At 42.2% G+C, this 14,851-nt stretch overlaps 1 protein-coding gene across 12 annotated transcripts in view; it reads left to right on the top strand.

Moving 5' to 3' along the window:
* Window positions 1-689: 689 nt before the first annotated feature.
* LOC148902711 (peripheral plasma membrane protein CASK-like) overlaps window positions 690-14,851 on the top strand; it is a 33,010-nt gene continuing 18,848 nt past the window's right edge. For 3 of the 12 annotated variants that reach the window (XM_088989515.1, XM_088989522.1, XM_088989531.1), the window contains exons 1-11: window positions 690-1,480; window positions 4,731-4,843; window positions 5,756-5,861; window positions 6,840-6,917; window positions 7,707-7,779; window positions 9,034-9,136; window positions 9,231-9,406; window positions 10,919-11,041; window positions 11,117-11,200; window positions 12,608-12,707; window positions 13,203-13,220. In XM_088989515.1, coding sequence (XP_088845641.1) covers window positions 1,422-1,480; window positions 4,731-4,843; window positions 5,756-5,861; window positions 6,840-6,917; window positions 7,707-7,779; window positions 9,034-9,136; window positions 9,231-9,406; window positions 10,919-11,041; window positions 11,117-11,200; window positions 12,608-12,707; window positions 13,203-13,220 — 1,033 coding nt within the window. In that variant the 5' untranslated portion in view covers window positions 690-1,421. The remainder of the gene's footprint in view (window positions 1,481-4,730; window positions 4,844-5,755; window positions 5,862-6,839; window positions 6,918-7,706; window positions 7,780-9,033; window positions 9,137-9,230; window positions 9,407-10,918; window positions 11,042-11,116; window positions 11,201-12,607; window positions 12,708-13,202; window positions 13,221-14,851) is intronic. The other 9 variants (XM_088989507.1, XM_088989582.1, XM_088989567.1 and 6 more) reach the window with 6 other exon arrangements.

Consider the following 14,851-nt stretch of genomic DNA (forward strand, 5'->3'; position numbering starts at 1 on the left):
CGTCTCAACTGCTGGGGGCCAACAAAAAATGCCTTTCTTAATGATGTCCATCTTTTCTTGAAAAGTCTGTCTTAAAAATGGCTTTAGCGGTATATCTGCAACCAAATCAATTTCATCTCCTCCTTCAGTGGGTTGACAAAACTGCTATTAAATCAACACAATATATTTGCTTATGCAGTTCGCGATACACTGTGCTAGCTCTGGCCAGTATGCTCTTGTCACTAGCGGCTAATGATAAGATCAAACTATGATTGGCTAGCCAGGGGGCGCAATGACGATAAACATGATGATAGTACTGCATTGATGACCAAATCAAACCCAATCAGAGTACCAATTGGAAAGAGAGGGACTGAGGGACTGATGCAAAGCCACTAACATTGCGAGGGGGGGGGCAGATGTATCACGGCACAATACACGACAAAACAAGCATATTTTCTGTCTAAAATTATGTTAACCAATACATGATCAGTGACAGACATCATGCAAAACACTGTATTGTATTTTAATACACAGGATAAAGCAGTTCGAGTAACGGGTGGATGGATGAAAGGTGACGTAAGACATGGAGCTGCAGGAATGTAAAAGCGCATGCGCAGAAAAAAATTACGCTGGATGGCTGGAACCGTAGCCGGGAAATCAGACCTCCTGTGGACGCCATTTTGGCTCTCAAATCAGCTAAGCACTAAGTGTGGGACGTGCGCGCGCCGCCATTTTGGCTCCCCAGGTTCTTGGGCCACACGATTGTGGCACTTGGAGCGACTGTCAGCATCCGACTAGCGGTGGACGTAACGTTTGATGTGTTCGAGTCAATTTGGGCGTTCACAAGAAGCACACACGACGTCGCGATCGACCGCAAATTGGATATTTTCTGCATGGGTTCGGGGAGCGGAATTTCTCACATGATACTTTGGGTAGGGTAAACCGTCTTAGATACGGTATTGGGCGTACACGGTGCAATCAAGACAGAAGTCCACCGGCGATTGCATCGTCAGCTAGCCCATTAACCTGGAAAGCGAAGCATTTTGGACAACTACGTTAGCGTGCAGTGGAGCTCATCACCGTGGACCGAACTGAAGTCTGATTGTTTTTGGGTGATGGAGTCAAACGTTTTCTCCTACAATTCGATGCAATAATGTGGATTCGAGTCGTGCAATTGTTTCCCCGCAAAGGAGGAAAATCTCCAATCCTTGCGGTCTGGTCTGTGGTTCCTATTGAGCTAGCCCGTTAGCTGGCTAGCCCTCTCACTTGGATACCAAGACCGGAGAAGGTTGAACTTGGACGCTTTTATCTTCATCCCATTTGGGTCATACGTTCTCCACTGCCATCGAGCTGTCACGGTAACAGGCCCGTGGATTAAGCGTGAAGATCTTCAACTATTGTGAAGCGACTATTTGTGGAGCTCCTGGGTTTGCCTTTGGACCATGGCGGACGACGACGTGCTTTTCGAAGATGTCTACGAGTTGTGTGAGGTGATTGGCAAGTGAGTACGGACACGGCAGATATTTATCGTATTATTTTTCACACACGGCGATTTCACACAATTTTCCTTCTTCTGTAACGTTGTCAAATTGGTATCTAAGTACGAGAGCGGCATCACTGCATCTCTTTGCTAGGATGAACTGACATGGTGTGTTTATGTGCGCGCGCGGTTGTTCGAAATAATTTTGGCCCCTTCAAACATACAGTAATCCCTCGTTTATCGCGGTCAATGCAGACAGCGACCACCCGCGATAGACAAAAACCGCGATGTAGCGAACCTATATGTACAGTGATACCGTGGCTTATGAACTTAATTGGTTCACAGACAGAGTGCGTACGGCGAAATGTGTGTATCCCAAACATTAATTTCCCATAGGAAACCATTAAAATGAGAATAATCTGTTCCCAGGTCCCCATAAAACATAATTTATACTTTCTAATTTTCTAAGCCTTAAAACTACACAAAATATACCCCATTTTATGTATAAAAATGTCCTATGGTATTTAATTAAAAAAATAAACCGTACAGTATAATAAAGTCGTTTTTTTACCTTTGTGAATGGTCGTTGATGGCTTGATGGAAATGAGTGGCCATCTTGAGGAATGATTCCTTGTAAGCTTTGGCAGCTTTATCATCAGAACTGGCTGCCTCACCATGACGAATGACTCTATGAATTCCTGTATGATGCTTAAAGTTCTCGAACCATCCGTGGCTAGCCTTGATATCATCAATGGATGACCAACTTCCAGGTCGCCTCTTGACGATATCAGAGTGAAGTTGCAGTGCTTTCTCTGCGATAATTTTACCTAGTTCCTCATCAATTGTGTTTAGCTGGGTTGATAGCTTTTTGCATCAAGTGTACAGATGGATTGTGCGGGTTATTTGTGTTTTGTATTATAATTAGAATTATATAATATAATAATAATAATACATTTCATTTATAAGTGCCTTTCAAAACTCTCAAGGACACTTTATAGTCACAGGATATTTTATAAGGCGCACCCGAGCCTTGATTTTCTGTTTCAGCTAGTAAAGCAACACAAAAAGGTGCCCTCATGCCCTGCACATCCTTATGCAACAAAAATGTCTGTCATCCAGACGTCGATTGAAAGAATATAAAGGAGGCCTCTGTGATGATTTCAATTCTGGCATGGTTGCTGTTATCAGAATGTGAGGAGCATGTAGGCGTTTTTTTCATGATTCCACAGCTGCGCTGATGTCAGAGTGACACGCGGCCTGCCTCTGCATTCCCCCCCCCCAGACACATTTCATAGAGTTTGGTCTTATTTTTATTCTATTCATTGAAATGGTCACCCTTTGCCCCCTCCCGTTGCGTGTAACGTGCCCCATTTGTAAATTGATTTTCAATGCATTCCCCCCATTGTTTAATCATAATTACAAATGAGATTTAAACATGAAAGCAGGCGCTGTCATCCAGGGATCGTTGCTGAATAGCGGTGTTGTTTTCTATTGTCAAACAAATATTAGCATCTGCCATTAAAATGGTGACTTGCTAAGGCAGGATCTCGGAAATCCTTTTGACTAAGAGAGCCATAAAACCGAAATGTTTTGAAATGTTTTTCAGTGAAAGCCACACACACACCTACCGGTCTGTCGGTCTGTCTGTATCGTATCTGTCTGTCTGGATCATGTCCGTCTGTCTGTCTGGATCATATCCGTCTGTCTGTCTGGATCGTATCAGTCTGTCTGGATCGTATCTGTCGGTCTGTCTGTATCGTATCTGTCTGTCTGGATCGTATCCGTCTGTCTGTCTGTCTGTCCGGATCGTGTCCGTCTGTCTGTCTGGATCATGTCCATCTGTCTGTCCGGATCGTGTCCATCTGTCTGTCTGGGTCGTGTCCGTCTGTCTGGATCATATCCGTCTGTCTGTCTGGATCGTATCAGTCTGTCTGGATCGTATCTGTCGGTCTGTCTGTATCGTATCTGTCTGTCTGGATCGTATCCGTCTGTCCATCTGTCTGTCCGGATCGTGTCCATCTGTCTGTCTGGGTCGTGTCCGTCTGTCTGGATCGTGTCGTAATGAAAGTCAACTTGCCGGGTCCATACGCCAAGTGACTGCTATCTAGTCTGCACACTGTTTATTAGCTTGCACGCTTGCTTTCTGTTGTCTCTTGCAGAAGTATATTGATGCTAACGTTAGCATGGGGTTTGTCGAAGTGTCTCTGACATTCAACTCTTTCATCGATGGTATTGTTTCATTGCAAATTAGAATCACGGCAGAAGCTGTTCTCTCCACAAAGGCGGTCCATTCAACCTGAAGTGTACAATACTCGTCATTTTTTCTAACTTTGAGCTAATGACCGAGTGGGCTTATTCAAAAGGGGGTGTTTCCCTGTTTCGACAGCAACGGAAACATAGGTCAGTATCATCCAATCAAAATTGCACTTTCAGACAACTGCTAGGTCAGTATCATCCAATCAAAATGGCTCCTGAAGCCAACCTAGGCCAATATCATCTTCTCAAAATTGCTTTTTCAGTCCACTTCACCCTAAACAGGAAATGAGCCGCCAAAAAGCGAGAATATTTAGTTATATTAGTGCATAAAAAGAGCCATATATGCCTCGAGAGCCATAGGTTTCCGACCCCTGTGCTAAAGGCTAGAATTCTGACATTTCCTTGGGAAGGGATGTACAGCTGCGATAGCACTTTACCCCAAGTGGTCAAAGGTCATTGTAGTTGTCGGATCATCTTCTCCTTATAGTCAGGAGAGCGTCAGGATGACCATACCTACGACTTTATTTACTTGGTTGAGTGAGTCGATGAGAAGGTTTCTTCAGCCGTCATCTGTACAGATGACGGCTGAAGAAACCTTCTCATCGATGGACCACTCCTGTACGACTGAGAGCTTACACAGACGTTGGTTGAGTGAGAAATGGCAGTCGAGGGCAACTTTGGAGCTCACCACATTCACATTTCCTGGTCTGGGCAAAGATCTAAATAGTCTGCATGGCCTAAACGACTACGTTAGGGAGCCCTTCGACAATATCTGCCACCTCTGTGCCATTGGCGGGGTCACCCTTACCCACGTCTCTATAATAAGGATTTTATTTCAGTCTTCACCGCTGTGGGTCTTGGAACAGCTCTGTAATTCCTTTGGCAACAGACAAGACAAGACTTCCATATGCCAAACCTCCCACATGGATGTCGGCATATAATTATGAGCCCGTGAGAGCCGACGGTGTGCACACACGTGTGTAGGTTGTCTGATTCAATATGTGTTTATTTGCAGGGGACCTTTCAGCGTGGTACGCCGTTGCATCAACAGGGACACGGGCCAGCAGTTTGCTGTGAAGATTGTCGATGTGGCCAGCTTCACCTCCAGCCCCGGCCTCAGCACTGAAGGTGAGGAATCGTGCGTAACTCGTTGCGACAACGCCCATTCCGCCTATAACGGCACTGAATCGTTTGCCAGAAATGACACTATCAGCGCTTAGGCTGAAGGTGCAGGACCTAATTTGTGTGTTTGCATGCATGTTAAGAACATCAAGAGAAGGAAATGAGCCCGGGAGAATCACTTACAGCAGGGGTGTCAAACCCATTTCACATTGTGGGCCACATATGGCCTCGGGAGGGGTCAAGTGGGCCGGACCGATGACCGATGAAGTATCGATGAAAAGGCTTCTTCTGCCGTCATCTGTATTTCTTTGAAGGTGTCGGACGTTTCGCTTCTTATCCAAGAAACTTCGTCAGCAAACTAAAGTCTTACTGGTCTTACTCGACAGAATTTTTTCAACCTCTTCTATTGCCTGAGACCGTTGCTTAGACAACACAGAAACACCCTTAACCACACGTAGCAATGGACGACTTAGCGTACTGGTAGTGGGACGCTAAGTCACACAAACGGACACCTCCGTTCGTGTTTTTCGATGATCTCCTTCTTCTGCTAGACCGTAATTTTCTTTTGTGTCTTCTTCGGCTGTGGTGGGGTCTTTTTCGGTTCCATAATAATAAAAGTACTTTACTCGATAACAAACCACGTCTGCACTCAAAGAATGTGGGTGTGCGAAACGACTGCATGGTTTGGTGTTCATCCGCCAAAAACTAGTCTGCCATCCACCGTGGTGCCGTGTGGTTTGGTTTGTCCGCCAAAAACTAGTTCGTCAGCCAAGGCTATATGCTCGTGAATGTAATTCTCCTGAGGTGAAAAGTTGATGAGCTGAAGCGTTTGTATGCTCACAATGTCTTGAGAATGTTGATGTTTGTGATCGATGATTTGAACCATGACCCAACGCACCTTTTTGTCTTATTTGTCAGATCTGAAGAGAGAAGCCAGCATCTGCCACATGCTTAAACACCCGCACATTGTGGAGTTGCTGGAGACTTACAGCTCAGACGGCATGCTCTACATGGTGTTTGAATTGTAAGTGCAGGCACCTCACCAACAACCCGTTACTACATTTCCCAGATTTAGCTGCTAGAGTCTTCAAAATGAATTTAGACTCTACTGTAATTGCTCACCCACATGAGAGGGTGAGGCGGGAGTGGACGAACACTTCTGTTCTACCTCACTTTTAAAGGACAACCGACGTCTCCGGACAAGTTGTGTCCATAATTTGTAAAATGGCTTCAAATGACTTCTACTGAGCGTATTTTAATAAGATTCCACCGCAAATAGCAATATATTTTTTGTTTTAATAGTCCGTACGTGACGTCACTAAAGGAACGCCCCGGATCGAAAAAATGACGCATTGTAGCAGTCCTTCCATCACGTCAATGTATTTTGCTGTACTTGTTTGGTCTGGAAAACCTCGTGTTGCACCCAAAAGCCACCCAAATAATAATAATAATAATAATAATAATAATAATAATAATAATAATAATAATAATTACAACAGTGATAACAACAACAATGATAAATTTAATAACAACCATATTATACTACAATGATAACAATAACAACAACAAGAATAACAACATCAACAACTAACAATAATGGCAATGTCAACAATAACAAAAATATTAATAACAACAAAAATAACAATAACAATAATGGCAACAATAACAACAATAATAATAGCTACAGCAATATCAACAACAACACTAGTAACAACACTACTACTACTACTACTACTACTACTACTACTACTACTATAATACTATAATAATAATAATAATAATGAGAGAGAATTAAAAATGCTCCTCATACAAGTTAATTAACATCACCTGCAATATAACTTCCAATGTGATGCAGTTAATTGCACTCGACCTTGACAATGGGCTTTCGAGTGAGAAGTCGATCATCTTGTCCATTCTGCTCAGAAGGCCTTTTGGATCTTTCAGTTGCTAATCAATAATTACATCAAGCCAAAATATAACCACGTCATTCTATTCCTTCTAGTATGGATGGAGCTGACCTCTGTTTTGAAATTGTCAAGAGAGCCGATGCTGGCTTTGTGTACAGTGAGGCTGTGGCCAGGTAAGACGCCCTTCATCTTCGTTCTCTTTTAAGGCTGACTGCGCATGAATCAATGATTCAAAATCTCACGAGGACCTGATCATGAGTACAGTGATACCTCAGCTTACGAATTTCATTGGTTCCCAGAAAGTGTGAATCAGGCGAAAAGTTCGTCTGCCAAAAATTTATTTCCCATAAGAAACCATTAAAAATGAGAATAATCCGTTCCCAGGTCCCCAAAAACATCATTTTCTACTAAATAAGCCTCAAAACTACACAAAATAGACCTTATTTTATTTATAATAAATGTGATATTGTATTGTAATTAAAGAAATAAACTGTACTGCATAATAAAGTTCTGTTGATTTGGATTAACGAAAAGCAGCGAGCAGGGTACAGTGTGAGTGAGGGTAGTATCGCCGAGAAAGCACGGCAACTCAGATATCAAGAGGCAACTACATCAACGACCATCACAAAGGTAAATAAAACGACTTTTTTAGACAGTACAGTTTATTTATTTAATTACAATACAATAGCACATTTATTGAACGTAAAATAAGGTATATTTTGTGTAGTGTTAAGGCTTATTTAGTAGAAAATTCTGTTTTATGGGGACCTGGGAACACATTATTCTCATTTTAATGATTTCTTATGGGAAATAAATGTTTGGAAGACTAACTTTTATTCTTACACATACTTTCTGGGAACCAATTAAGTTCGTAAGCTGAGGTATCACTGTATTTGATAGTTGTCCATATTAGCACTCAACATTCAATATGTATTGTGTTGTATTTTTGTCTTTCCTGACAGCCATTACATGAGACAAATTTTGGAGGCACTTCGCTACTGCCACGACAACAATGTCATCCATCGTGACGTCAAGGTGAGCTAGCCGATAACTGTCTTTCTATTAACACGGGCTACGCATGCGTTCCCCAAATGAATAATCAGGTTACTTACATATTTCAATTGCAGTTTGGAATTTAGATCCGAAGAGGGAAAAATCAATCTTTAGGCAAATTCCTTTCCTTTGAACAGTGTTTTTTGTTGTTGTTGTTTTTGTTATACACTTAAGAAGCGGTTGCTTGAGATTTCTGAATGCTCTTTCTGTAAATTAATTTATTTACTGGCATTCCCGAATTGTATTGATACAATACGGTCGTAAGTCAAACGGGCGTTATTCGAAATGCATTCAAAATGGCTGACGCGAGGTTTATACGACAGGATAGTATCCAATGTCAATCTGTTGTTTTTAAGCAAAGTTTTCTATTGAATACTATTATATACCAAAATGTTGACAGTTCATTTATAAATCTTATAACTTTTAGTGTCATTTTAATCATTTTATATTTCGTATTATCGATCTTTATTACTGTGTTGGCGCACACGCTTTCTGCTGACCCAAATACGCACGGCTTCACAACGCATGCGAGCTGTCCAAAAATCGCTCTCCCTGCTAACAAAGATGCATATAACCCAAACAAATGCATGTCAAATGCATGAACTTAATTGGTTCCCAGAAAGTATGTGTACGAATAAAAGTTAGTCTTCCAAACATTTATTTCCCATAAGAATTCATTAAAATGAGAATAATGTGTTCCCAGGTCCCCATAAAACAGAATTTTCTACTAAATAAGCCTTAAAACTACACAAAATATACCTTATTTTACGTACAATAAATGTGCTATTGTATTGTAATTAAATAAATAAACTGTACTGTCTAAAAAAGTCGTTTTATTTACCTTTGTGATGGTCGTTGATTGTAAGTAGTTTGTATGCCAAGATTATATTCTCGCGCGAGCGGCGAAACGTTCGTGCGCTAAAGCGTTCGTAAGCTGAGGTATCACTGTATAAGGCACACCACATTATAAAGCACTACAACAGAGGCTGAGGTTAGGCACTTTTTCTACCACAGGGGGAAATGGAATTTGAGGGTTGCGAGACCTGTTGTGGCTCAATATGACTTCACATATAAGGCGCAGGGTCATCTTTTGAATAAAATCAAGGTGCGCCTTATACACCGCGGAAAATACGATAATTTGACACCTCTAATTTCAATATGGCGGTCCACATTTTAAATGTATGTGCTTGAGATGATTAGCCTTTTGAACCCATGTTCTGATGTGTGTTTATGTAGCCCCACTGCGTGTTGCTGGCATCCAAGGAAAACTCTGCTCCAGTCAAACTGGGAGGCTTCGGAGTGGCAATTCAACTGGGAGAGTCGGGCTTGGTTGCTGGAGGTTCGTACGCCTTTATGACCTCAAGAGCATTCTGTTTTGTATTTTTGTCCTCCAAACCTGCCACTGTTTAGTTATCATGGCTCCTGTTTTTCAGGTCGCGTTGGTACTCCTCATTTCATGGCACCGGAGGTTGTCAAGAGAGAGCCGTATGGTAAGCCGGTGGATGTGTGGGGATGCGGGGTGATCCTTTTCATCCTCCTCTCCGGCTGCCTGCCGTTCTACGGGACAAAGGAACGCCTTTTCGAGGCTATCATCAAGGGAAAGTACAAGGTCAGGAGTTGTTTTTTGATCTTTTTCTTACTCTGACATGCATTTGTTTGGGTTATATAAAGCAGGGGTGTCAAACTCATTTGACATGGCGTGCCACATAATTTTGACATACGAACTATTTTTCGGGAAACACACAGAGCGCCACAATGAGTGATGTGTCGTTCGCGAACGAGCCCGTTCTCCTAACAAGGAAATGGCAGCCGACTTTTTTTTGTCCTCTATTCCCACCCCCAGTCTTCGGTTAAAGCCGCACATGATTGGTCAAGAACCGTGGTAGAGGAGGGAGAGGACACACGCAGTAGTGGGGGATATCCAGAATAATCCATTCCCAGGGCCCCATAAAACATACTTTTCGACTAAATAAGTCTTAAAATTACACAAAATATACCTTATTTTATGTATAATAAATGTGCTACTGTATTGTAATGAAAGAAATAAACTGCTGTATAAGAAAGTCGTTTTATTTACCTTTGTGATGGTAGTTCATGGCTTGATGCAATTAAGTGGGAGGGGGAGGGAGTTAATGGTAGCAATGGTCGATCATTCGGCTTAACACTAGTCTGTATAATAAATAATTATAATAATAATACATTTAATTTATAAGCGCCTTTCAAAACTCTCAAGGTCACTTTACAGTAACGGGATACATTTTTCTGTGGGTGAGCAGCGGCAGCCACACGCGCCAGCGTTCACTCAACCCGCAATGAACTCAAATAGATAGAAAGCTAGCTAGCTAGCTAATAGATAGCTAGCCAGCGAGCTAGACCGCTGATAGATTAGATAGATAGCCAGCCAACTAGACCATCAATAGCTAGCTAATAGATAAGTAACAGATAGCAAATAGATGGCGAGTTGGGTAGCTTGATAGCTAGAAAGTTGCTTATCCGCTGATATCCGAGTGAAGTTGCCGTGCTTTCTCTACGACAATACCCTCACTCACACTGTCCCCTGCTAGCTGCTTTTAATTAATCCAAATCAACAGAAGTTTTTCAACCTAATGAGACCGTTGCTTAGACAACACGGAAACACCCTTAGCGACACGTAGCAATGGTCGATTTAGCATACTGATAGTGGGACGCTAAGTCACACAAAAGCACACCTCGTTCATGTTTTTCGATGATCTCCTTCTTCTACTCGACCGTCATTTTCTTTTGTGTCCTCCTCGGCTGAACACTAGCTTGTGACAGGGTCTTATTCGGTCCCATAATAGCAAAAGTACTCCACTCAATAACAAACCACGTCTGCACTCAAAGAAAGGAGATGACGAAAACTAGTCCACTATCCACCGTGGCGCTGTTCGACCGTGTGGTTTGGTGTTCATCTGCTGAAAACTGGTCCGCAACCTGTTCGACAGTGTGGTTTGTCAGTCGAGACTATATGCTCTCGAATTTAGTTTCCGTGAACCAAAAAGTTTGTGAGTTGAAGCGTTCGTTAACCGAGCTATCGATGTATGTTGTTCAGAGACCCGAGACTTCACCCCTCTAAAAATCGTTGTGTGCAACTGTTATCCAGATGAACCCACGGCAGTGGGCCCACATCTCCGAGAGTGCAAAAGACCTGGTGAGACGCATGTTAATGCTGGACCCGGCAGAAAGGATCACCGTTTACGAGGCTCTAAACCATCCTTGGCTGAAGGCAAATTTGAACAATTTCCTTTACGCCAATCCATCGTTGTCACGTTTGCATGCGTCAAGTTGTCTCTGTTGATAGGAGAGGGACAGGTACGCCTACAAGATCCACCTACCTGAAACGGTGGAACAACTGAGGAAATTCAACGCCAGGAGGAAGCTGAAGGTCAGCACCCTGTGTCATGATCCCGGTGTAACAAAGAAAACTACCATATTTTCCAGTGTATAAGTTGCACCCAAAAGCCTTGGTTTTCTTCAAAAGATGACCCTGCACCTTATATGTGAAGTCATATTGACCCACAACAGGTCTCGTAACGACAGTCAGCAGCCACCGACTCTTATATACTTACATATTATATTTGGAAAACACGTCATTCGCTGAAGGGGTGCCTTATAGTCAGTCCGGTGCACCTTATAAATGTAATGTATTGTTATTATTATTATCGATGGAAAATATTTGAAAATACACCATTCGTTGGGGGTGCGCCAAATGTTACTTTGCGCCTTATACACCGGAAAATACAGTATTTATATATTGTATTTAGAAAACGTTTTTCATTCATTGTAGGTGTGCCTTATTCAGGTAACATCCGAGTTACGACCGGGTTCCGTTCCGACAAAACAGTTGTAAGTCAAACGGTCGTAAGTTGAAATCATTTCAAAATGGCCGACGTCACGTTTACACGACAGGATAGTATACGACGTCAATCTGTTGTTTTTATTGAATTCCATTCGATACCCAACTCTTTACAGTTCATTGATAAATTTGATAACTTTTAATGTCATTTTTATCATTTTATATTTCGGATTATCGATTTTATTACTGTATAACTGTACCTGTAATGTATACAAAACGGTTTACTGTACAGTTCATTTATAAATTTTATACTTACCCTGCTCTCCCTGCTAACGGCCAGAAGAGGTCGCCCGGCACACACGCTCGGAGTCGGCGGACGCCGAAGGAAAAAAGCAGTGTACAGTACTACAGGAGATGTTGCCAAGACGGTATCTGCACTGTATAACTACTGTATTGAGGGTAGTTACGCAGTAGATTGCTGTGCGAGTGTGTGACATGCTAACTGGCCAAAATTGTAGTACGCGTTGCCGGCTGCTTGCGCGTTGCGGTGCCAGGTATAGAGTTAAAAAAAAAAAGTCTGGTGGTCGTGGTCGTAAGTACAGGTGGTCGTAACTCGCGCCCGTCGTAACTCGGAAGTTACCTGTATATGGAAACAGTTTAAAAATCCACCATTCATTTGGTGGTTCGCCTTATACTCCAGTGGGCCTTATACAAATACTTGTATATACAGTAAAGTCTCGTTATATCGATATCGGATATATCGATAGTCCCGGTTATATCGATATTTTTTTCGGACTCCCTTGAATATCGATACAACGAGACTTTACTGTATATAGATATATATGTATATATATATATATATATATATATATATATATATATATATATATATATATATAGATATATATGTATATACACACAAAATACGGTAAAAGTGTCCCATCCTTCTCATCTCTGACTTTACAAACTTCTCAATTTCTCACTGGTTTCTTCTAGGGTGCAGTCCTGGCTGCAGTGTCAAGCCACAAATTTAATTCGTACTACGGCGACCCTCCTGAGGAGCTCCACGACTTTTCAGATGACCCAACCTCCTCAGGTGAAGAACCCAAATTTTTGCATGCTGCAGGACAGGGGTGTCAAACTCATTTTTTTGGAGTTCAGGTTGTCCTGGGATGGGCGGGTGGTGGGGATGGGAGGGGCAATATGACAGTAAAACTGAATAAATATTCCATCATCTCTTCATATAAGTTGTACACGACCAATTGACAAATTCCTAGTTTAGAAATCACTAAACTCAAAATTAGATGTTTTTTTTCTAGACAACGGATTGGATTGGAATAGCCTTTATTAATCTCGCAGTGGAAAATTGATTGAGACGCTGCTCATCTTCTTGCATGCTTGCGCCTTCTCCGAGGCTTATTTTTCACTTCTGCTGATGTTACTTTTTTCCCCCTCCGCTTTCTGTCACCATATGCCCCCGCGTACGCCTTCTATCAGCGTTCCTGTCTTTTCAAAATCAAACTGTTGCACAACTGTTTCCGTCTACCTCCTTTATAACGCCGCTTTTCTTCTTGTGCTTTGCTGCCCTTAGGACTGCTAGCTGCGGAAAGTACGTATCCGTACCCCCCTACATTTTACACCTTTAATGTGCTTTACCCTTTCTGCCTACACCTGCTCCCCTTTTTCATGGCATTTGCATCCCTGTCAACCTGCGAGACGCTGCGACCTTACTCACGGCTCCATTTTTATTTACTAACTGAGAAAAAAAACAGACCCGTGTGTCATATTTCATTGCACAATTTGATGAACACATTTTCACATGAATACAGGTAACATCCGAGTTACGACCGGGTTTCCTTCGTAAACGGTCGTAAGTCAAACGGTCGTAAGTCGAAATCCATTACAAATGGCTGACGTGACGTTTACACAACAGGATAGTATACGATGTCAACCTGTATGAATTGTATGAATACTATTATATACCAAACTGTTTACACTTCATTTATAAATTTACAACTTTTAGTGTCATTTTTATCATTTTATGCTCTAGATGGCGCCCAAGCTCCGTTGGAAATGGGCTGATTTGTCTGCTGGGAATTTGTGTCAACTAGAATCAAATAGTAGTCTTGGTGCAACACACAACGATTCACCATTGCGTTATTTATGTGTTCTCCTTCTAATTTCGCCATCAACACGGTGTTTTAAGATGAAAAAAAGTACCCAAAATGCATTGTGTGTCGCTTTCGCGGTCAGGGGCGTTCCTTCAGTGACGTCACGTACGGAATCGTCACCAACTCAAAAACAAGACTTCCTGAATATTCAGCGTGAGTCTTAAAACGTAAAATCTAGCTATATGCGGTGGAATCTTAGTATAATACGCTCAGTAGAAGTCATTTGAAGTGATTTTACAAATTATGGACACAACTTGTCCGGAGGCGTCGGTTGTCCTTTAAGATAACCAACACTGTTGATATAAAGGATGAGCAATAAACGAGCTGTTGAGATTTTTGGATGTCGTTGACAAAATGTGTGGGTATTCAATCCCTTTTTTTCCCCCTCTCCGATGTGTGAATGTGCTGCCCTTTGCAACAAGCATCCACTGTTTTGACTTTCTCCGCTGACTTTGTTTCTCATGTCGTATTGACGCCATTGCGACTGTTTCTCTGGTTTTGCTGCATGCGTGGCCAATGTAGCAGGTACTTTGCGGTTAAATCGCTGAATGTTTACCTGTTTGTGGTCGTGACTTTGCCTGGACTGTCATCTTGCATCTGTCCTCCCATGCCTGTTTGTTGTTGTTTCTTTGTTTTTGTCAAGACAGACGCTCCCCAACTTACGAACGAGATACGTTCCGAGCGGTTGTTCGTAAGGTGAATTTGGTCGTAAATTGATTCTGTGCTATATTTTGGTTGGGATGTATGTTGAAGTCAAACTCTGAATGGGGAAGTAGAAAACACAGAAGCTTTAACAGTCTGAAAATAATTTTACACCGACTGTAGTACGACCACATATATCCGCAGGTCTTCACTTAAGCCATTACTCAAGATGCTGGCAGCCATTACATTTTGTTATGCATCACCATTTGCCTCCTTCTCGGAGCCTCAACTGGTAAGAGGTATTTCCTCCCCGCCCACATACTCAACACAGCCAATCGTAAGCAAGCTAGCTTTCTATCTATTTGAGTTACTTCCGGGTTGAGTGACGCTGGCGCGTGTGGCTGCCGCTGCTCACCCACAGAAAAAC

Source organism: Hippocampus bargibanti, linkage group LG01, assembly GCF_051943395.1.
Source record: "Hippocampus bargibanti isolate YZ-2025 linkage group LG01, ASM5194339v1, whole genome shotgun sequence".
In the NCBI taxonomy this organism is placed as follows: domain Eukaryota; kingdom Metazoa; phylum Chordata; class Actinopteri; order Syngnathiformes; family Syngnathidae; genus Hippocampus; species Hippocampus bargibanti.